Here is a 22,347-nt window from a genome sequence, read left to right on the forward strand (position 1 = left end):
TATGAAATCACATATGCTGTAATGGTAGATTATATCCATACCACCAGCCTCTAATAAGACACTTAAAATCTAAATCCAAATCAGGTACATTGAGGCATTTTATTAAATTGTAACTACAAGAATGGCTGGCTGACAAAAATATTTACTCAGAGTATAAAAAATGTATAGTTAAACAGAGTTCATGCACTTCAGAATTTATGCAAGGAAGATAACGTTCTCCTAAATGTCTTTTCAAATAACTCCTGTGGAAGACTAATGAAGCTGCAAAAAGCAATGGAGATCTCCTACAGATCCCTCAAAGCAGCTGCTCTTTTATTCCATCAGACAGATGTGTGTGCCACAAAGGAATGCTTTACCATATGCAAGAGCATATACAGAGTTACAACACATATACAGTGTCTGACATAATATCAATTTATCAGAGTAATCAGAGAAAACATGCTCTATTGCTACACATGATATTCAGGAAAAGAACATCTTTAGACTAAATGAAATATAATCTTTACAAACATTTAGTAGGAACGAAGAAGAGAAATACTCTGAATACCCTCTGGATTCATTAAATTTGTTCTAAAATAGCACAAAACTGGAATAATGACAGTCTCTGATCTCCACACACAGACACACAACATCTGTGTGAACTGCAGTGACTGTGGCAGTTACTGATATAACATGAACCGTTGGTGAACTTTTGCCAATTAGTTCCATTGGTGGTTTCTGTAACTCTCTCGCTGTCTGAATGTCAAGTGTTTGTTCCTCTTATGTGTGTGTGTGTGTGTGTGTGTGCATGAACATGTTTGTTCTATAACAATTCCTGAACCTAACCACAAATCAGACATTGCATACAGCCTTCAATGTGTGGTTTGTAATGTTAACTCATATTCCCCTGAAACACCTTAAACTGAGTGTGTTCGGATCTACTGACGCAGATATGAAATCCAAACCTCTTCAGTTTGAGGTGTCTACTGCTTGATTAAAGATTATACTTTGTGCCTGCAGTCTGTCAGATGTTGACAAGAATTCCCTTGTGTGGTATTAACCCTCAAAAAAATATTTCAAATACATACTGGATTTAAATGTATAAACAAAACTATAATTAATTAACAAAGCCTCCATAAGCCCCCCGACCAAAACATATCGCCATAGCCCTGAACTCCCTCATTAGAAGGGCTAAAAGTTATATCATTACACACTTATATACTGTATGATCTGTTTTTGTCACATAATACAACATAGACTACAATGCACACTCAGTAATTACCCAGTAATAAGCGGCACTGAATTTCAATACACACAGCCACAGTTCATTCAAACTTGGCAGCTATTTTTATCATATTGGATATGCTATTCCCGTGATATCATCATGTGACACATTGTTCCATCATGGTGGCATGCAAAAATCATGCTGATAAACAATAGCCACACACTCGCCAAGTCAATAGTTGGCCATGGCAAATATAACAACCCAAGTTTAGAATTAAAGGAATGTGACTCTCGCACCCACACCGTGCATATAATAGAGCAATTAAAAACACACACGGACACACGCTCACAAGCTAAAAGGTGGTTTGGGAAATGGAGAATGACATCAGCATAGTAGGGATGCTGCTCTTTTGGGAGATGCAATCCTTCGCTGCTAAAAACAGTGGGTTTTATGGTATGTAAATTCATAAGTCACGTTGTGTGTGTTCATACGTGTCTACGTGCACACACAAAAGGCAAGCAGAGAAGACAAAGATAAGAGAAGTTAAACTACTTAAAGCAACTTAAAGACATGCACACAATCACATTACCAAGCCGTTTTCAGTCATGCATTACATCATTGTAGTGAGATACAGGAATCTTTTCAAAATCACACAATCTCTCCACCCTTTTGTCTTTCTTTCCTTTCTACACTCCACAGTAAGGTTCAGTCTGAAACAATGCACACACACAATGTTGCACATTTTTATGATGACAAAGCATCCTTAAACCTGATTGTTGTTTTATAATTAGGGCTATAAACTGATCGAATTTCATCTCTGTACTGAAATAAACATTGTGCAGCTGCTCATCTCTTGGTAAACACAATACCCAGGCAGACAAACACACGCTAGCTGAGGAATTGCCCAACTTCTAACACCCGTCTACTGCATGATTTCTTAAAATAAATACTCACACAAACTTTAACTACACAGCAGACTCCAGACAACATCAAAAAAGGATGAGAAAGTGTTAGATGTGTAGAGAAAAGTTTGAGTGAAAGATGGAGGTGTGCAAAAGTAGCACTGTGGAGAAGGAGGATGAATAAGTTTATGTCATCCAAAACTTAAAGGTTAACAAAAGTCACAAACCTCAGTATGGATTCACAAATTGATTGAAATTAGACACTAAAAAGGATAGTGTGAGTCTGGCGTTTGTAATAACCTTGATGACTCGATGTGTGATGTGCAGCTAGGTCCAAATATCCACTTTGTTCAACTGGTATGCACACAAATAGCTTGATTATAGTGAATGCTCAGATTAAGTTAAGAGTTTGTTTAAGTTGTTTACAGCAACCCAGGTCAAGCTGTTTCGATACTCAGTAATTTCTGGAATGATGAGTGGTAGCACACATGCTGATAGGGAACAGAAAGTGCATAATGTAGTAGATTTTGTTTTCTGTTTTTGACCTTCATGAATTACGGAGCACCTTGACACAAGCTCTTTTATTTGTGATTTTATTTGTAACAGGAAAGATGTGACCATATTGTTTTTACAACCATCACTTCTCACTATCTAGAAGAGAAAAAAAAAGGCTTGATAAGTGGAGAAAAATCTACAAGACCAAATATCAAGTTCAGTTGCTTGTGACTTTGAACTTAGATATCCTATGATCTATATAAGAATTTTTAAAGGCATATTGCCAAACCCCTGTTTTCCATACTGATTTGCATCATGTTCACTCCTGGACTGTGGTGGCAAATAACCCATTAAAATCACTAAAACGCTTATATGATTGGTCTGGTGTGAGGTGTTTAGCTCCTCCGATTCTCAGTAGGTGTTTTTTGAGCAAATAACTATAATTCTGTAAAGTGCAGACTAATTTTAAAGACACATGTTACATCTTACAGTCAATCTAATCTAAAAAAACTAATGGTCACTATAAGCAGATCTGGTATCTCATTATTTGCATGCAACACAGTTCCACACCCAGTGATTTCAACTCACTTCATCCACAGCCTCCTTCAGCACTGGCATTTAAATTCATGTAAATGTAAAATGTTTGTTTGCTCAATATGGGTTCATTTTCATTTAAATGTTGTGTATCCCAGGCTCTGCCACAGGGCTCATGAGCTTAGAGTCAAGTCTTGTGTCAAGCTTGTGCAGATTTGTTTTGGAGTGTCACAGCAACAGAGACACCACATCGCCAAACACAAATGTGTGTTGTTGTTGCTATAAATGGTTTAAATCTTGACAAGACTATCCAGGCTGGATTCATATCACTGAAATGCAGTTTCACTCAGTTCTGACATTAAACATGCGTATCAAACAGCAGTATAACCAAAGGCTCCACTGAACACACACACACACACACACACAAACATCCACACATTACACACTGTGTAATAAGATACCAGAAACAATCATTTCTCTTTCAGGACACATCTAGCCTTCGACAGGGTCAATCAAAACATCTATTTATCAGCAAGCGAAACCACACATACACAAAACATTTACACTATGACACACAAACACAATCATTTTCATGAAGAAGTAAAAGCCACTGACAATAATTGTTAGGGCTGAATGATAAATGAACAAAATTTGAATTTTGAGACGTCCGACACTGAGAGTGAAACAAGGCAAATCTGTGTGTAAGTGCGTGTCTTGCTGTGTGCCTGTGGAGTGTGGGTGTGTTTAGTGTATGCGTAGGTTAAGTGCGTTTTTGTGAGGCTGATGGTGTTAATATTACAGCTGCCATGTGTTTATTTCCCAGTGTTCTGGTCTGTGGCGTCTCAGTCATCTCCACAGGCTTAAACAGTCATTTTCCAACCATTCACCGCCTGTATGTGTGTGTATGTGTATACGGTATGTGTGTGCTGTGGGAAGGTATTAATGTATTTCCTATTAATGTGGAAAATGTGTAAAGTGAGGACATTAGTTTGTATTCGTGTGACATGCGTGACACGCACACATGCCAGCGATCTGTACGTGTAATCAATGTGCGAGTCCCTGCTTTCCTGTGTGTGTGTGTGTGTGTGTGTGTGTGTGTGTGTGTTTGTGTAAGTGTGTTTACAGTTGTATGCGTCCCACTGTCTCCTCCATGTGATTAGCTTCCCATTAACTAAGTCACATATCACCCATCACTGGCTCCAGGCCTCCTCTGTATTATCTCACTGGACAAACATGCTGTCAGCCAGGCCCGGCGTTCACACACATATACACACGCACACACATTCAACATCCACTCCCATCTGGACACCCATTAGGTACCTATCATAGCGTATGATGATTGTCTCTATTGCAAAGCCATTTGGTTAAAAGTGGGCATCCTGACATCCATGAATGACCTTAAATTACAGCCTGTAATACATTCTTTTTTCACTGCCACATTTAAAATAGCAGATTCTTTCTTTATTTCTTTTATTTCTATATAATAAAGCAAAGGCAATGGGGTCACGAGGTGATTTATTTTAGGTCAACACAAAACATGGCAGCATCTTTTAATAAGCAAGTCCAATCCTGGCCTGAAAATGTTTAAGATATCTGTTTCTTCTATCACTAAATCTAGAAGGATGAGTTAAGGGTAAAACATTTTTCCCAAAGGAAAAGGGAGGAAAAGATGTGTTCAAAGCTTGACTGAGTAACCTTTTTCAAAAAAAAAAAAAAAAAAAAAAGAAATGCACTCGCTGTGTGTTGAAATACACAAACTAATGTACACTTTTCAGTCCTCCTATTCCTGACATGGATCCCTCCTCCCTCCCCTCATCCTTCATTCCACATCTGCTCCTCTCTCCTCTTTTTCAAACCCAACAATTCCACTATATTGGATATCTCTGTCCGTCTTGACTCTATATATACCAAGTCACACAGCAAAAATAAGGAGCCTTAACTCTCTCCCAGCGCTGCTCAGACTTCACTATCCAAAAAATTGTTCCAGGGGCAGAGAGGAGGTGGAGAGGGGAGGGGAGGGGAAGGGGGTTATTATGAGGGGAGTGCGAGTGCATGGAAAACCCTAAGCCCTTATAGTCCCAGTGCAGTGTGGCTGTGACAGACAGCTTTGCACTGCTCCGCTTCACCTGTTATCTGTCCATCACTGTATTGTGTTGTACTGTACTGCGCTGAAAGCTCGCAGCTCACACAATCAGAGTATCAAGACTCTGCTTCACAACAATAACCACCACAACTTAACTGTTCAAAATCACATTTTTAGTATGATTGCTGGACTTTAATCATCTAAAATGCTACATTTCTCAACAGCCAGTGTACAATAACTATAAAGTAGCACAATAAAACTGTGCAAATGCAAACTTTAGCCTCAGCAAAACAGCATATGACTAAGTGACCCTGATATATTCAGCCTAGTTTCAGTCCTAATTATTCAGATAAAAGTTTGCAATGTTTTGCTGACACTTATTAAGCAAAACAGGCAGACTGTGGCCTGAAACATTGGCCTCTGTACCCACATACACGCATAATAAAAAAACCTACAAACATGTTTCTTAGACTTTATCAAATCAATTTCCTTTGTCTTAAAATGATGCACACATTTCAAATGCAAATACACAAACACAGTGTTTTCTTTGTATTAAAATCTCCCCCTTTCTCCCTCGCTCTCCATCACACACACACACACACACACACACACACACACACACACACACATAACTTCCCCTGCTCCAGCTGTGTCTTAAGAAGTCAGGGCCAGACCGGTAATCTGACTGGGATAGAAGTTACTGGATCTGTATCCATTACAGGATGTAATACCCCTCAGTCACTTCCCCTTACCTTTCACCTTTTAGAGGTCATTTCAAGGGGACATTTTTTTCTCAAACACTCAACATATGAGCCAAGTGTCAAGTGTGGCATATCAGGGACTCATATTCTTGTCATTGCTTTGTCACTGAACCCGTATATCCTCAACTGCTGCCACCATATTAGCCTTTTGGGTCTGCCTTGTTAACCCTCGGCTGTTCAGAGACTCCCTGGGTAGACCGTGGTTTGTGGCTCCAGCTGTGTTGAAGAATTGATTTCAGATGTGACTGGCAATGAAAATAAAGAAGGCTAAATCCAAGGTTGGGGTTTTCTTCAGGACACCAACAATTTGTTTTCAATGACCGGCAGCAACACCTTACCTCTCTGTTTCAGCTTTACAGCCAGCAGATCAGTAGTCCTAATGAGGTATCAATTTCCAGCAAGGGGACTCAACACATCCTGTCAGGGAGCTTTGAGACTGAGAAGCAGAAAGCACTAACTGCAGTATGGTACAGTGAGTCAGTTCTCATGCCTTCTGTTTCTTATTCAAAAGTCTCTGTCAGCTTTTCATGAGTGTAATACTTTTTTCAATGACTTCCTGAAAACAAAGTCTCCTTGAATCCTGAATCCTGTACGTTTTCTGCATTTCTTGCCGTTTCATCACTTTGCATCCCTGAATGGACTCAGCTTAATGCTTTTAATCTCAGATGAGATGCATCCATTTCAGCATGGGCGACAATAAATGCATCTTGTCCATCACCTGCAAAGCATATTGATTTTCTTATTAGCTAGCATCAGACACCAGGTATAGACTGACATTCAAAGTTAACAGAGAACATTTGGTCTCTCTCACACCCTGTGAACACAGTTTTGAGTAAAGCTGTTCTTGTGTGAAGAAAACACCAACTCAGTAAAACCTGAAATCATCCAGCAGGTGTTCAGTGACACACACACACACAGAGAGAGAGAGAGAGAGAGAGAGAGAGACAGAGAGAGAGAGGGAGAGAGAGAGCGCACAGATTTTGCCAACAACTTTATGAAAACTAAAAACAGATCACTGAGAAATGCGAGATGAAGAGTGGTACAGCACATTCTCAGTACTTGGAGAACACAGTGTCAAACAACAACATGTGTGAAGCAATTATTTTGGCTAGATCCCAGGTAGGTGTTTTATACTGTTAAAACAAAACCTAAAATTCTGCAGAGAGCAAAAGAGTCTCATTAGCGGGCAGTGACAAAAGCAAAGCAACTGGCAGAGCTTTGACTGTGAAAACTGATACAGCGGTGCTTATTTCCACCAAGGACAATGAAATGTAAGCTATCACGCTCACTCCTCACTTCCCAGAACTCACATTGAAGGCTGCAGCTTGGCGTAGGTGGAAGGTCACAGAAGATCTGTGTGTGTGTCTGTGTGTGGGAATGCAAACACTTATACACACTTTATAAGTGTGCATAAGTGTGTGCATTCCCTACTCTCTCATTTCTCCTTGAAGAGTAATGGACACATTGTCCTTTATTTGATTGCTGCAGAGACAATGGCCTAGACATGCTTCAGGGTAAACTGTGACCTTCATGCAGACACAACACAGTAGCTGTCTACCGCCAGTTTAAAACCTTTATTGACTTCAGTTCACCTGTGGCTATAGGACCAGGAAACACTAGCTAACCAAGTCTAGACTACCACTCAGTCTGTCAAGCATCCTTGTGCTGTTTCAGAGAGTGAATGAGTAAGAAGTAAGAAGAAAGACGGAGAGAATACAGTGAGTGAGGTAGAGACAGTCTGAATAAAAATCTCCCCCTCTACCTGCTCCATCTTTTTTTCTCCATGCAGTTTTTCAAAAAACAAATATTTGCCTGTTGAGTCACAGCTGAATCTATTACCAGGACAATCAATCATCTGTATGTCAACCTATGAATGAGCCTGTTACTGGTCCCATGAATCATCAATGTGTCAAACCAATGAGTGAGGCTGTTGGTATTAGGCCGCAGGCAAAACGCTATTTAAATACAGTTTCAACAATTTGGAACAGCTCAGGCACACCTGATTCAACTTTAACGAACAAAAAACATTTCGGCTGGGAAACAAAATGACACAGTCAAATCTGTTTGTTTTTCAAATTTACAATTTGGGCATTTTGCTGAAGCCAAGGCTGATGACTTAACCGGGTAACTAAAAAGAAAATTGAAAAAAAAAATAATAATGACACACTATTTTATTTTTTGAATTTACAATCTGGGAGTTTAGGTGATGCTCAGGGAAGTTCAAATATATTTCAATATTCTTACAGTTAAGAATAATCTACCATTTTTATTATTATTATTATCTTTACCTATACAAACCTAGCCATAAAAAATAGCAGGTCTGGCAAGCATTTGCAGAAATAAGGGTGAAAGCTGAAAAAATTGTGTCTTCAGATTAAAAAAAAATGTTTTCAGTGAGTATTCTGTTCAGATCTAGCAGACATCAGGGGCAGGGAATTTGTTTTACTGACCTATAGGTGGCGCACTGATGTTACAGCAGCATTACCACTGCATCTTGGACATCCTGACACCTGACACCAAATCAAAAACACTGCACCTTACAGAGATTTTATCTACGTCCCACATGCACCACTCAAGTGATGCAGCAATAAAATGAGTAATAGCAATTTTATCCATAAACATGAATGGGGAAAAATAAAAACCCCCTCTAAAATAGGTCTGTAAAGATTCTTACAGGTCATGATATATCCAGAGGAGCTAATCCAAGGACAACTGGACTTTCTTTAGTCCCAGAAATGTAGAGGCCTTTTGGATGAGAGGCGAAGGGTCTTCAAGAATCTAAAGCAAGTCCAGTTGCCCTTGGATTATGCTTCTGGATTTTTCTGAAATGATATGAACTCAGTATTAAACAAAAGACATAGTGTGTATGACTTAACACAAACAAAAAAAAAAAACTTGGTAGAAGTCCAACTTTATGTCAGATTTCACATATGTCTTCTTCTTTGGCAGCTGTTCCGCAGCTTCTTGGACAGAGCAGTGTGTGTTACCATGAATCTAAAACATTCAGACGATTTTTATGTTTGTGTCCATATGTATGTTTATGTGTACAGTGCAAATGACCCAGATGTTCACAGCATTCAAATAGACTGTTATTTCTTCCCAGGCTTGGTTTAAATGATAAAACAGCATCTGCAAGCAAGAGAGTAAACCAGAAGTAGGGGGTGCTCAGCATGGACTCCATAGGAAAGCCAACTCAACCTCTGACAATGACAGGAAAGATGGACGAGAAAGAGGGGATGACATGCAACCAAAGGTCGCAGGACGACCTCAGCACATAACACACAGTATGAGGTATGAGCCTCTGCTGGCTTAACTTCAGGGCTCCCAGCTGAAACCATCTCCAATGACTTTAAATAGACCAACAATAAAAGGAGAAAAGAAAAATATGCACAAACACCATCACTCATAAGAAACACTGTCCAAGCCAGTATTTTGGGCAACTTAACAACACACACATAACCATGTAAATTCCTTCAGTACTGACTCTTCTGAATCAGTGATTGTGCTGCTGTGCCATATAAGCAGGAAAAACAGAACAGAGTGTTGAACCTTAATGACACACATCACAGTACTAAACATAACAGACTATTAAATCTGACACGTTCTCCCTCTAACACCTCGCCAATCACACTCACAGATACCAAACATGGTCACAGACAAAGCGGCTGATGCGGCTAACGATAACAATGTCAGTCCATGACAATATATCTCTCTGCCTGTCTGAAGAAGTCATCAAGCACACTGTGATTAAATATATGTAACTTAATTTAAGAGCAACTTTGTGTGAAAGTGTGAAACTGACAAAGTGATCAGAAAATCAATAAAATACTAACTTAAATAATTACTCAAACAAATGTCTTGACTTGTGTTTGTATAGTTAATTTTTTAGAGATTATTGATTGTACATATTGATATGAAACATAATTTAATTGCCCTGTAATTATGTTTTTGAAATGACTTGATGTCTCAAATTCATTGTTAGCAGGCCAAAAAAAAGACAAAACACAGAGCTGTACCCACCAAAACCCTATAAATGGAAAATAAAAAGAAAAAAGTTCTGAGCTAGGACTTTTTTTTTGTATAAAATCCTACACTTGCTGCTGTGATGCAGACATGTAACATCAAACATGAACGATTCTATAATGTAAAGCAACCACTTGTAGGATCATGACTACAACAGTTACATTTAGAAGCTGATTCCTAAAACTCAGTCATCACGAGTTGCTTACAGACTACAGACACCGCATAGCAGAGATGAGATTTAAGCTGCAACTTTTAAAAGTAACACACACACACACACACACACACACACATACACACACAGCCACAAAGTGCACAAGTAGTGAGAAGTTCAAGAAGTGAAAACACAGAGAAGGCAAAAAAAACCCCACTACGCTCACATCTAAGAACTCACAACAAGCAAACTTTTAAGGTGCAAAAGAGAAACTTGATGAGTTGCAGCACAGCAACTTCAGAGCAAAGCTAAGTAAAAACAGCAACAAGGTTGAGGGAAGCGAGTAGAAGCGAGTGGAGAAAGTTTGTAGTAACTCACCGTACGCTTGTGATTGCAGAGAGAACAGTCCAAGCAACAGCAGAGGACTCCGGCTCCAGAAACAGAGAGAGAGACAGCGCTTCAGCCTTTCTCCCTGCACTGGCATGGTAGAGTCTGCCGCTCCGCTCCTCTCTTCTCCTCTCTTCAGTACACTCCACACGACAGGATCCGCCACTCACACACTGCCTCTCGCTCTGAGTGTGTGTGTGTGTGTGTATGTGCCAGAGAGAGAGGGAAAGAGAGAGAGAGAGACAGAGAGAGAGAGAGAGAGAGAGAGAGAGAGGGGGCAGGACCGGGCAAGCTCCTGTATGTGTGTGTGTGTCCACCGCAACGTGAGAAAGCCCACACCACACAAGACACACCAGTAGTGGCAGCAGCAGTTGCAGTTGATTGTCCTCCAACCTGGTCTGACAGTAGCAGCCCAGCTGATAGAGAGAGAGAGAGAGAGAGGGGCAAAAAGGGGGAGTTTACTTCACTTGCCTAGTAGGGAGGGCTGACCCGCTCACACACACAGGGAGGGAGGACATGGGTGGAAAGAAAACGGGGGCAGGGAGGGAGCAGACAGGAGCAAGATGGGGTTTAGTAAAAAGTAGGAGGAGGGTGAGGAGGATATTGAAAACAAGCAGTGGGATCTGTGGGATTCGGCGCCTTTAACAGCTTACTGAGATAACTGTTTCCACTTTTCATTTTGTGCATGAATTCTTTGAAGAAGGTGAAAGTGGAATGAAAAAAGTAAAGCTGTGCATAGGCTACACAGACAGGGTTTGAGCAGCAGCAGTGAGCAACCGCTGAATTGGAGATAACTAGGCAGAACTAGGAGAACCATTATACACACATTCAACCAGTATGTTAAGCAAATGTACTAGCGGGTCTAATCCAGAGTCACAGCTAACAGTGTGAACATTTCATAAAGCTTCCTGGTGCGCGTCCTCACCACTGGGACAAGTGGCAAATTAATTAAGAACAAGAGTCTCCTTCAACTGCGCTAAAACAGAGTGGATTTCAATTGTTTGTTTTGATATGCGAGAAGGCTAAATTTGCTGTGTACTTAGCATGCCCTTGAGATTTTGAGTTCAGTTTTAGTCTGAGGCCTTGACAAAAACAGGCCTTTTTAAAAGTCAAACTGTACCAAAGTTTACGAGACTGGACTGTCCAGTCTTTGTCGGTATTATCACTCAACAGTATCCTTTTTTTCAGTTTCAGATTTGTTTTGAGACTAGAGGTAATGGTATTTCGAGGAAAATACTACAAAATAATTTGAAAATGAAAACCCTGGTTTCCAGAAAACCTACTCAAAACACCTCCCCATACAGCGGTGTGTTGTTCACAAATCAGGTAGCTGGGAAAGACACTTTAAAGGAGCGGTTAGAGATTACATCACCCCTGCCTGGAGCTTTTATACTAATAAATAAATGGGTTGAGACACTCTAATAGACCATTTCCTTTTCAGAGCTATCCTCTTGCCTTTACACATTTACTATAGACAAAATTCAGTGTGTGTGTGTGTGCGTTTGTGTGTGTGTGTGTGTGTTGAGAACACTATGCTTTTAGCAAAAAGGATTACAGACCTGATGCAACACAAAATGGACAGCTATTTTTCCCAACACAAAACGCTGATTGCTAAGCTGATGTTAAATTGAAAGGGGCAAACTGTTTTTGTTTTCATGTTAATCTGTCTGGTTTGTAGCCGCCGCTGTTCTTTGCACTTCTTTTCTTTCTCACACTCGTTCACGTTGTTCATTAGTGACAAACAATGGGCAGCCTGGCTCCCCTCTCTCCTCGATGAGAGGAAAAATCACTTCATAAATAAACAGTCCTGCCCTATTCATCCTCTGTCTCCCCTCATCTTGTCCTCTCTGAAGCCCTTTTCCCACATGAACTTTAACATACGGTAACCAATGTTCCTGTCAATTCTACGTCATGTGAAAACAAAACCTATGGGGTCAGTTTTCTGGTACTTTGTCAGCTTAGGACCTCGTGATATTTTTCTCAAAATCTACAACATTTAAAGGTCTATGTAGGTTTATGTATGACATTTTACTTAGCTGCCAAGGCAACATTTTTTGGCATGCCAAAGTTGGTTGCCAACATTGGTTGGCATGAAAGTTAATTAATGACTATCAAGCACTGTATACTTTTCGGGGGTATTTTGATGATGCTTAACCTGTTTACAACAGTAATTTCACTGTAAAATAAGTTTTAAAATCCATAATTAATGCACTCTCTCTTAACTTCAGATCTCTCAGTGGTTATTTTCCAAATTGCAAATTTTCTCTAGCTGTGCTGCCCCTGTGCTGAACAGCAAAGCACCAAATGTAGTCGAAATGTTGCAAGAAGATAGACTCAGCAGCAAAATTAAATCTGTTTGGGAGACCTTCAGTGCATCTGTATGAATGATAAAAAAGAATGAAATGACGAGAAAAAAATAATTAAGATTTGGTTTCTCCACCCTCTAACTTTTTTTCTCTGCCTTCCTAGATCACACTCAGCTATCTCCTTTATTCCTGTATCTCTTAAATTTTTTGTAACTCCCAAACTAACCGCCTTCCCCCTCCACCCTTGTCTTTCTCTCCTCCGCTCCTTTTCCCACTCCCCTCCTCCAGTGAACCAGAATGTCATTTCAAGCATGTCTAACCACGGGAAGCCTTTTAAAAACGGTGACAGCATTTGCCCTCAATCCCCACTAGCTGTGAAGCTGTGTGTGTGTATGTGTGTGTGTGTGTGTGTGTGTGTAATGAATGTCTGTTGTAATTTGCTGGAGAACAGGGTATCATATGCAGATTGAGGAGGAATGACCCCTTTAAAAACAGTTACTTTAAGGTATTGTAGGCCGATGTCACAGACACAGTCACACACACACACACACATATATTCTTCCATAGTGTCACCCTCATGCTGGGCCTATGATGAATGGCTCAGACTGTCACAAGCAAAGGATGAGCAGTAAAACTGAAAGAGACAGAAGAGCAAAGAAAAGACTGCTGACAAGAAAAACAATAGGAAAGATCAGAGAGGAATGATGGTTGTCTGTGGTGGATTGAGGGAAAGATTTTTGAAGAATTGAAATAATAAATGGAGGATGGTGACCTTTAGGGGAGAAGGGAATTCTTTTAAAGTGGAATGAAAAGGCAGCTAGGAGAAGGAAGACAGGATGATGGACAATGAGGATCAGAAAAGGAAGTCAGAGACCAAATTCCCAGTTTAAGTGAATAATAAAGTCACTCAGACATTTGAATCTAAAAAAGACAGCACTGTTTTTTTTTCTCCCTCACTGCCTCTGTTTTTCATATGCTAATGGTATTCAAGCTCACTTTACACATTCAGATGTCTCAGCCAGTGCTGGGAGTCAATATGCTCTATTCAGCATTCATTCTCTCATCATTTTTGACAGGCTGTCATAACACAGCAACTTCACATGTCACCAGGTTTCAGTGTCAACACTTTAAAGCAAGTGCAGTTTGCTTCAAGAAGAATTTGTCAATAGAGTAGAAATGCAAAAATATATTTAGATTCTGATCTCTGATATTAGGAGACAAATACAAGGAGACAAGGATTCCTCCAGTGAAATCATGTTTCTTCAAATTAGGAGATTTGAATTTTTCTTTTTTAATAAAAGGGAAGGATTAAGTGCTCCTTTATGGGGTGAGAAAATGTTCATACATATTAAGCAAAATAAACTATATAAAACCCAATAGGATTATCTGAAAATGCAAAAGCTGAAAAGTTGACATTTTGGAGACACACGGAGACAGAAAAACATGACACTAAAGACAATTTTTCCTGCTGTCACATAAAACTGCTGTTCTTCCAAAAATCTATTCTAGGTGCGACAAATAACAAGCACACGCTTGTACCATTGTGTTTTGGGGAAATCGCACAGCAGCTCTTTGCGGTTAACATTCCCTAAAACATAATGGACTTGGCATACCTGTGGCTTCACATACAGACATATTTGTTATTCAAATACATCGCCTTCGCTTAGCTTAGGGATTTCCATCTGTGCCAAACGGGATTTAAAGACCACCTTACCTTTTCCTGGTTCACTTTTAGAAGCATTTATCCCTTTATTTGATGTGTGAACTGCCTAACAGACAGGGGATTAAGTCCATTTTAGAGAAACACCTCTGTGGCACAGCACATCTGCTAATCCCCACCCATTCACTTCAGCATGTCTTTAAACTAACAAGCAGTTTAACATAATCTGCTTTAAGCCTGTCCATTCACTCCTATTCACTGGTGCATTTACATAGCAATCCTTTCTGCCTGAATGGTCCGTGGAGAGAGAGAGACACAGAGAATGAGTGGAGATGGGAGTGGGGTTGTAGATGTGGGTGCGTGTAAATGGAAAGTGAAAAAAAAAAATAGTAACAGGAATAGTTCCTCTTCCTATTACAGTGCATTTGTACTCAGCCTCAGGGAGACACATGCAGAGGGAAAGTAAGAAACTATTGTTTTGATCCAGAAGTAAGCTTCAAATAAGCCCAAAAACCTAAAATACATTTTGTTCAAACAGAGTACAAAAATTTGTTTTGAGCAGCAAAAAACAGACAGGTTTGTTGATGGAGGCAAGGAGGAAGTGCATGAAAAAGGAGAGTAGAGGAGGAAAAGAGCATGATGATGAAGGATGGAGTAAAAAGGGCTGCGTATGAACAGTGTCACACCTATTCACATGAGTGAGTCTACTGCTGTCACACAGGCACCCACCAAATCTCAACCGAGGGAGTTGGTGAGAGAAACGAGGAAATGAGGGATAACACAGGGCGAAAGAGAGGCATGATGATGAAGCGGTGACAGAGAAGAAGTCTGTCAGGTCCACCTCTGACCTCAACACTGATTAGTTCTCGATTGACCTTTCACCTTTAGAGAAAAACCCCTCCACACCACTGCTAGAGAATGTCTTTCTCTCAGACAGGAAGGATGAAAGTCAAAAGTGAAAACAGGAGTCAAGCATTAGAACATAAAAGTCATGAAGGAAAGAAAAATTGTTAAAATTAGGAAACACTCAATATCTGCGCTCTCTTCTTTTTGTTTGTAAAAACACTGATTCTGGCTCAACTTGTTGAACCGCCATCTGTATTAATAGCCAAATTTACAAGACCATGTGATGTCAAGCATATTTGTTTTAGAGCTGCAACGATTAGTCAGTTAATCCATTGGTCAAATGACATAAAAAATAAGTCAGCAGCTATTTTGATAATCGACTAATCGTTTCAGTCATTTTTCAAACAAAAATGCCAAAAATTGTCCGCTTCCACCCTCTAAAATTAGAAGATGCGCTGCTTTTATGTGTCAATTACGACAATAATCTGTATATCTTTTGGTTTTGGACTGTTGGTCAAAAAAAGCAGAACATTTTAATACATCTCCTTGAGCTGTGAGAAATTATAATGCACACTTTTCACTATTTTCGAACAACTCATCGACTACGAAATTAATCAAAAAAAATAATCAGCAGATTAATCGATAATGAAATTAATCTGCAATCATTAGTTGCAGACTTGATTTGCTTGGTGAATATTTGTCTGGTGAGAAAAAAAATGCTCATATTTTAAAAGGTTTGGAACCTTAATGTCAGTAAGCAGAGGATGTTTTTTTAAAAAGGCGGTGGTGGTACAATTTCACTCAAAAATAACAGTGTGTCATTCTCTGTGTAGGATAGCATACATACACCTCTGCAACTGTGACAAAATGATCAAATGAAAATTAAAACTCACATCAAACTGATGGAGGTGTGCAGTTTGTACAGCATCAAAACATAAAAACATCCAATTTCAAATTCAAAAGCCTACAGCCAAAATACAAACACATCCATATGGCTTTCAAGATCTCCTAAAATCTAATAACCTAAACTCACCTAAAAACAACAAATACAGATTTTCCTTCCTTCTTTTCTTCTATCTTTGTTCCTTCTTTCTCTATTGCTAAGAAACACACATATATGCAAACATATACAATCACATATACACACACACACACACACCACCATAAAGAAAGGTTACAAACACATCTTCTTTAAGGCATGTGTTACAGCAAAAACTCACTTTGCCAATGAAACATGAGCTATCATTTAAAGTTATTCTAAATAGTATCACACAAACACACACACACGCACGCACACACACACGCACACACACACACATAGGTAAGTGTCAAGCCATTTAAACTTAATGAAAGCCTAATGACAGACTGGGAATGGCTTTTACAGCTTGTTATTGTCATTGTGAAACCACTCACTGTATCACTTTACAACCACCATAAACTCACCGACAGGGATAGGTGTGGTTAGGGCGAGGTACAACAAAACTGAGAACGAGTATCAGAAACCCACCTCTGTAATCATGATATCATAAATATTTCAGTTACTCTTAATTGCTTTACAGTAGATCTGAAATGAATGAGTACGTTTTACCTCAAGCTATCTGGCAAATGAAATGTTTTCTATAGGATTTCAATGGGATTGATATCCTGTTACTTTGCTCTGAGGCGCATAGAGGATAAAATAGAACCACAAATTAAAGGCTCAGATTTACTTTGAGTACTTGTAGTGTCATAAACAAACTCTGAGTTAGAGTATAACAAAGCAGTCAGTTTAACAGATTTGTGGCTGCATGTTAGGAAATGCTTTGTGTATTTTATAAAAGATAAAGTGACCACATGCACATTCCACAAGAGTAGAAGAAGCCAAACCAGTTCATTCCTCTGTGAAGAACAGGGGTTCAGGTTGTTAAAAAAGGGACTGATTGACCAAAAGGGTGGAATGTAAAACATGTCCTGTGAAAGTAACAGAATAGTACGCAGAAGACAGAAGAGTTGTGATGCAACCATTTCCTGAGTGGGAGCTGAGAGAGAGGGAGAAAGAGAGAGAGAGAGAGATGTCCCACCTGCTCTGTGGGATCTTTGCCTGCCTACTTTTCTGATTCATAAATCTGCAACAGCTTACCGAATAACTGAGGATCACGATCTGTAGCCACCCACCGTAATTCCTTGTCCCCCCACAATGATGGCCCCCACCTGTTTGTCCATCTGTCACATATACATAATGAACTGACTGGAGTTTGCTGTAACTTTGAGGAATGGTGTTTATCTGGGTGTGTGTCATGCGCAATATCTCAAACACTGCTCATTGAATTCCTTTAAGGGAAGTGTGCATCTCAATGCTTCATTCTGGCATTTTAGAAACTGCAATAAGGAGCTATTGTGGACCCTAAAGCATTTATTTACATGTTACTAACCAAAGGAGGCTACATACTGTATATTTACTACAGTCTTTGTAGGCAACATTACAAATTTATTACTACATTTTACCTCTGAATGTGGTGTAAAAGTGTAAAAAAACATGCTAATGTCAATTTAAAGTCAACAAAGAAATTTTCAGGGGTGGAAAAAGGGATCAAATACTGTATGGATTTCTGTCAAACAATGGGAAACAGAAAAAGAGGGGCTTAAGATTTCTGAACTGAATGACATCAAAAAGTTCAGCAGGAGTTCAATGAGTTGTGGAGGAGGCACATGCCTGTCATGAGGCGAAATAATTGCAAGATTCCTGTGTTGTTTTTGTCGAGCTGTCGCAGCAACAGTTTGGGGTAACAGCCTTTTAGAGATAGCCAACGAGAAGCTTCATGTCACCTACTGTACAGAATGAAGGGATAACTGTGTTTAGATGTGTACCAAGTTGTTTGTGTTTATTTCACACGTCCTATATATTTCTAACACATGCTGTGATGCCATACGACACAGGTTTACAAGCATGGGGTTCTGGTAATTTTTATGAATCATTTTAAACTAACCCAGTTTGGCTCAGAATAGATGGGGAGGACCATCTTAAGTGGGAGTTTATGCTAATAAAAGAGCTACATGTGTTTCCATAGCCAATGACAACTGCTTCTATAGCCAAGAATAGCGTAGCCCAATAAAACCTTTCTGCCTTTATTGCTAGTCCTGTTCGCTGTTGCTTTCTCCATCTCTCTCCTTTTCTCTGTCTCACACACCTGCCAAGCACAATTCCTCTTTCAGTAGATTTATAATTCTTGTGCATGCCTTCCGAGTGTTGTGTGTCTTAGAGATTTAGTGCTATCATCACATGAAATTTTTACAGCTTTGAAAACAAAACACCTCAGTTCTGCATGAAAAAGAAATGAATTCTATGATAAACTACCTGACTGTGCAGAGTTTGACAGATCTGAAGCAACAGCAAATTATCTGAAAACATATGAAGACTGATTATCAGAGAGATAACTAATTGAATTGAATTGAATTGAATGCAATAATTAAATTATCTATAGACAGATAGGAGGACAGAGAATTAGAGAAGAAACACAAAAGAGGGGAAAAAAAAGGAGATACAAGGAAAAGAGAAGAGGCCCTGTTATGGTGGCTGTTTAGGGCCAAACAGAGCTTGGTGACACCAGGGGCAGGGAGCTGACCTACAAACCGCCTGTAACCCCCCACACCTGCATCAACACATGTACACATGGACACATAGACACGTACACCAGCCCAGACACACAAGCGCACACTCGCACACTAACTTATTCACACTTAATTGCCCACGACACCAGCTCCTACAGACCTGCCAAAAGGCCTCCATTTGACCAACTGATAATACCATCTGTTAGGCAAAACACTACTGCTTTGTAATTCTCCTTTCTCATAGACTTTACCAAACAACCAGATACATACTGCCAGAGAGTGAAAGGAGCGTTTTACTGAAGACTTCAAAGGAGAGCTATGTGAGAGAGGTTAGAGGTGAGGGCCAGAGTGGAGGGAGAGAAGAAGTATGTGATTTGATTAAAACAGGCACATCAGAGCACAAAAGGGAAGAGAAAAGAAGAAAAAGCAAGAGAAAAAGACAACGAGACAAATGTTCTTAGTTAGTTTTTGATGTAAGAATACTTTATTAGAAATGACTGCTAAAACCGAAATCTAGTTATACCTTAAATTTCAAACTAGTGTTCAATTGTCTATTGTGGTTTACTTTTTATTAAGTTTGATTCATCCACCAGATTCTTTATTGAATTTAGTGGGCTAAAATGAGCATGACAAATTCAAATTCATTGAATTTAAATACAATTTCTGCTGGCACTGATCTCTTAGCAAAAATTCTTGCCCCTGAGGAAGCTGGCCTGTGACCACCACCGAACACTTCAATGATTTGAGAATTAATGTATATTGATAATACAGGAACACATGGTGTCCTAAAGTGTAGTTAGGTACGTCTCTGCTGACCTCTTGCAGAATGTACAGCTTAAGTTTCTGATGTTAACAAAGCTGGACAGGAAGGAGGGACAACAGGGAGGGAGGACAGAGTTGGGCAGGAGTTGAGTCAGATGGGGGAGGTGGTCGGAGCAAAGCGGGGTGTCGGAAGGGTGGTGGTGGGGCATGAGGGTCTACTAGGGGTGAGTGGCGCAGTGGGATAAGAGCGTGGGGAGTTCATGCCCCCGCCAGGCCCTTTTCGCACTGCATAAACAAAGAGATTACAGTGAGAAGGGGCTCTGCGCTGCTAACAAGCAGGGGCACCACACACACACACACGCACACACACACACACACACACGCACACACACACATTGTCACATGCATATAGGAATCCCACACGCACACACAAACAAGCATATAAAGATATAAATGCACACACAAACAACCAAACGTGCTTGCGCAAACACAACATGAGCACAATAAACTGACACACACAACTAACAAGAAGCATCATAACAAAGTGGCGCCACCTGTCTCCTCTTCACCAATTAATGAGCTCCCGGCTCCTGGGATGCTACAACGAGGTGGCAATTAGCAGGGAAAAGAAAGGGGGAGTCATGAAATGAGGGAGAAAGGAGGGGGGGGGGTAAAGGGGATAGGAGTTTAGGGAAAGAGAGAAAGTACGGAGAGAGAGGAATGAAGGGATAAAGACAGAGAAATACAGAGAAAAAGAGACGATTTAAAATATGAGATGAGAAACAGAAGAGGGCGAAAACGGAACAGGATGTAGCAAAGGGAGATAACAGGAGAATGACTGACAGATCCCCATTTACCCCAAAGCAAGCTGCTATGGTAAGTATACTGTAGATATTGGTACAATTTTATTTCTGCCATTATTTAACTATGTGATTATTATTCTCATTCATTGTAGGTTTGTGGGTCATTAACATATGTAAGGAATAAATGCAAACAGTTGAACAAGTGGGACACAAGTCTAGATTAGTAAGTGGGATTTTGGCAGTTACACATCTGGTTAAAGCAACTCAAATAAACAGTTGCTTTCTGTAAAAGCTTACCTCACTGTTAGATAAGAAAAAGGAATTGCAGTTGCAGTTGAAGGTGAATGTACAGTAAGCTTTCAAATACAGAATTACTGTACCTATTGAAGGACAAATACATTTCCATCCTTTTTGTTTAAAGCCACATAATAGCATTTTTAGACATGAATGTGTTTATTTCATGCACATTCAGGAAATGAGGCTGATTTGTAAGCTCGTTTATGTGTGTGCTCAAGGTTGGAAGGTGATGATGAAGGTATGAGGCAAGATGAAGAAGACTGAAGTTAGTTTCAATGCCATTATCATCACATATCATCACATTATTGTGCAGCATTCTGTTATTGTCTCTCTGTTTTCCTGTTGTTTGCTCTTGTTTTCTGTCTCTTGTTGATGTTTATATTTTCATCTATCATGATCCCTCAGTCATTCAGTCAATCTTTGCTTCCTGTTTCTCTCTCTTAATATATGCACACACCACACACACACACACACACCACACACACACACATTCTTTTGTTTGCCACCTGATAACAGGCAGTCATTCATACCACCTCTCGATCCTCATGACCCCTGAACCCTGAGACCTAAATACAGAACAAGAACTGAGTGGCTGGTCACGCATTTGCTGACACACACACAAACACACACAACCCTTACTAACTTTAGAGAGAGAAAACCATACTGGACTCTTGAGAAATTATCACAGATATTAGAAAGTAATACTAATGCAAACTCTTTCGTAACAGAGGCAACTTTAATGGGTACATGATTTTTCGAATAAAATAAACACCAGGACATCAGTAAATATGGGGCATGCACTGTACAAAAATTAAGCTTTCAATTATTTGGATGTCTGAGGTTAGAATAAATGAGCTGCACCTAGAAAACACAATTTTTAAGCTTTCAAACTGCGATTTAAGTCAAGTAAAGTCTGGTAACATGAAAGACCATTCAAAGAATAATTGAAAAATTACTGATAACGATAGCACAATTTCTCTGTCACTTACATTCAAAAATGTTTTGGCCTGGATATTTTTAATAGTTTAGGTATGAGGAAGAAGTGTGGGTTTTTAAATTGTCAGTCGTGTTCATTATGTATATGTGTTAAGGAAGGAGAAAAGAAGTCTGTTCAATTTTCTGTTTGCCTTCAAAAATATGCAGATTTCAGCCACAGTGCAAAAACAACCCCTTCGAGCATAATTTTACTCACATGTAGGGTACATTTTTTTCATACCATGTATGTATGTATTATTTCATACATTTGCTATTCATAGCTAACTGTCATCTACATTAAGAGCTATTTTCTAGCATCTATACCAGACAAGAGCCATGAAGAGAAAGTTACCTAAACAGGATAAATAAGTAAAGAAAATGGATGGATCAGAAAGCAGAAACAACTTCATGGAAATTTAATATTTGCTAGAGGCTGCCCAAACGTTCATCAGTTGTATCGACATCTTTAATCCTATACTTTGGAGTTTTATAGTAAACAAAAGTTATGTTCACATTGAGTTCTATTCACAAAAACGCATTTTGTGTATCCTTGAGGTCTAACAAAAGTGT

At 39.5% G+C, this 22,347-nt stretch overlaps 1 protein-coding gene across 6 annotated transcripts in view; it reads right to left on the bottom strand.

The window, feature by feature from the left end:
• bmpr1ba (bone morphogenetic protein receptor, type IBa) overlaps positions 1-22,347 on the bottom strand; it is a 72,209-nt gene that overhangs the window by 14,595 nt on the left and 35,267 nt on the right. For 4 of the 6 annotated variants that reach the window (XM_044373119.1, XM_044373098.1, XM_044373103.1 and 1 more), the window contains one exon: positions 10,532-10,956. The exons of the other annotated variants lie outside the window; for them this stretch is intronic. In XM_044373119.1, the coding sequence (XP_044229054.1) occupies positions 10,532-10,637 (106 nt within the window). In that variant the 5' untranslated portion in view covers positions 10,638-10,956. The remainder of the gene's footprint in view (positions 1-10,531; positions 10,957-22,347) is intronic. 6 annotated transcript variants of the gene reach the window in all.

This window comes from Thunnus albacares, chromosome 2 (assembly GCF_914725855.1).
Source record: "Thunnus albacares chromosome 2, fThuAlb1.1, whole genome shotgun sequence".
Taxonomy (NCBI): domain Eukaryota; kingdom Metazoa; phylum Chordata; class Actinopteri; order Scombriformes; family Scombridae; genus Thunnus; species Thunnus albacares.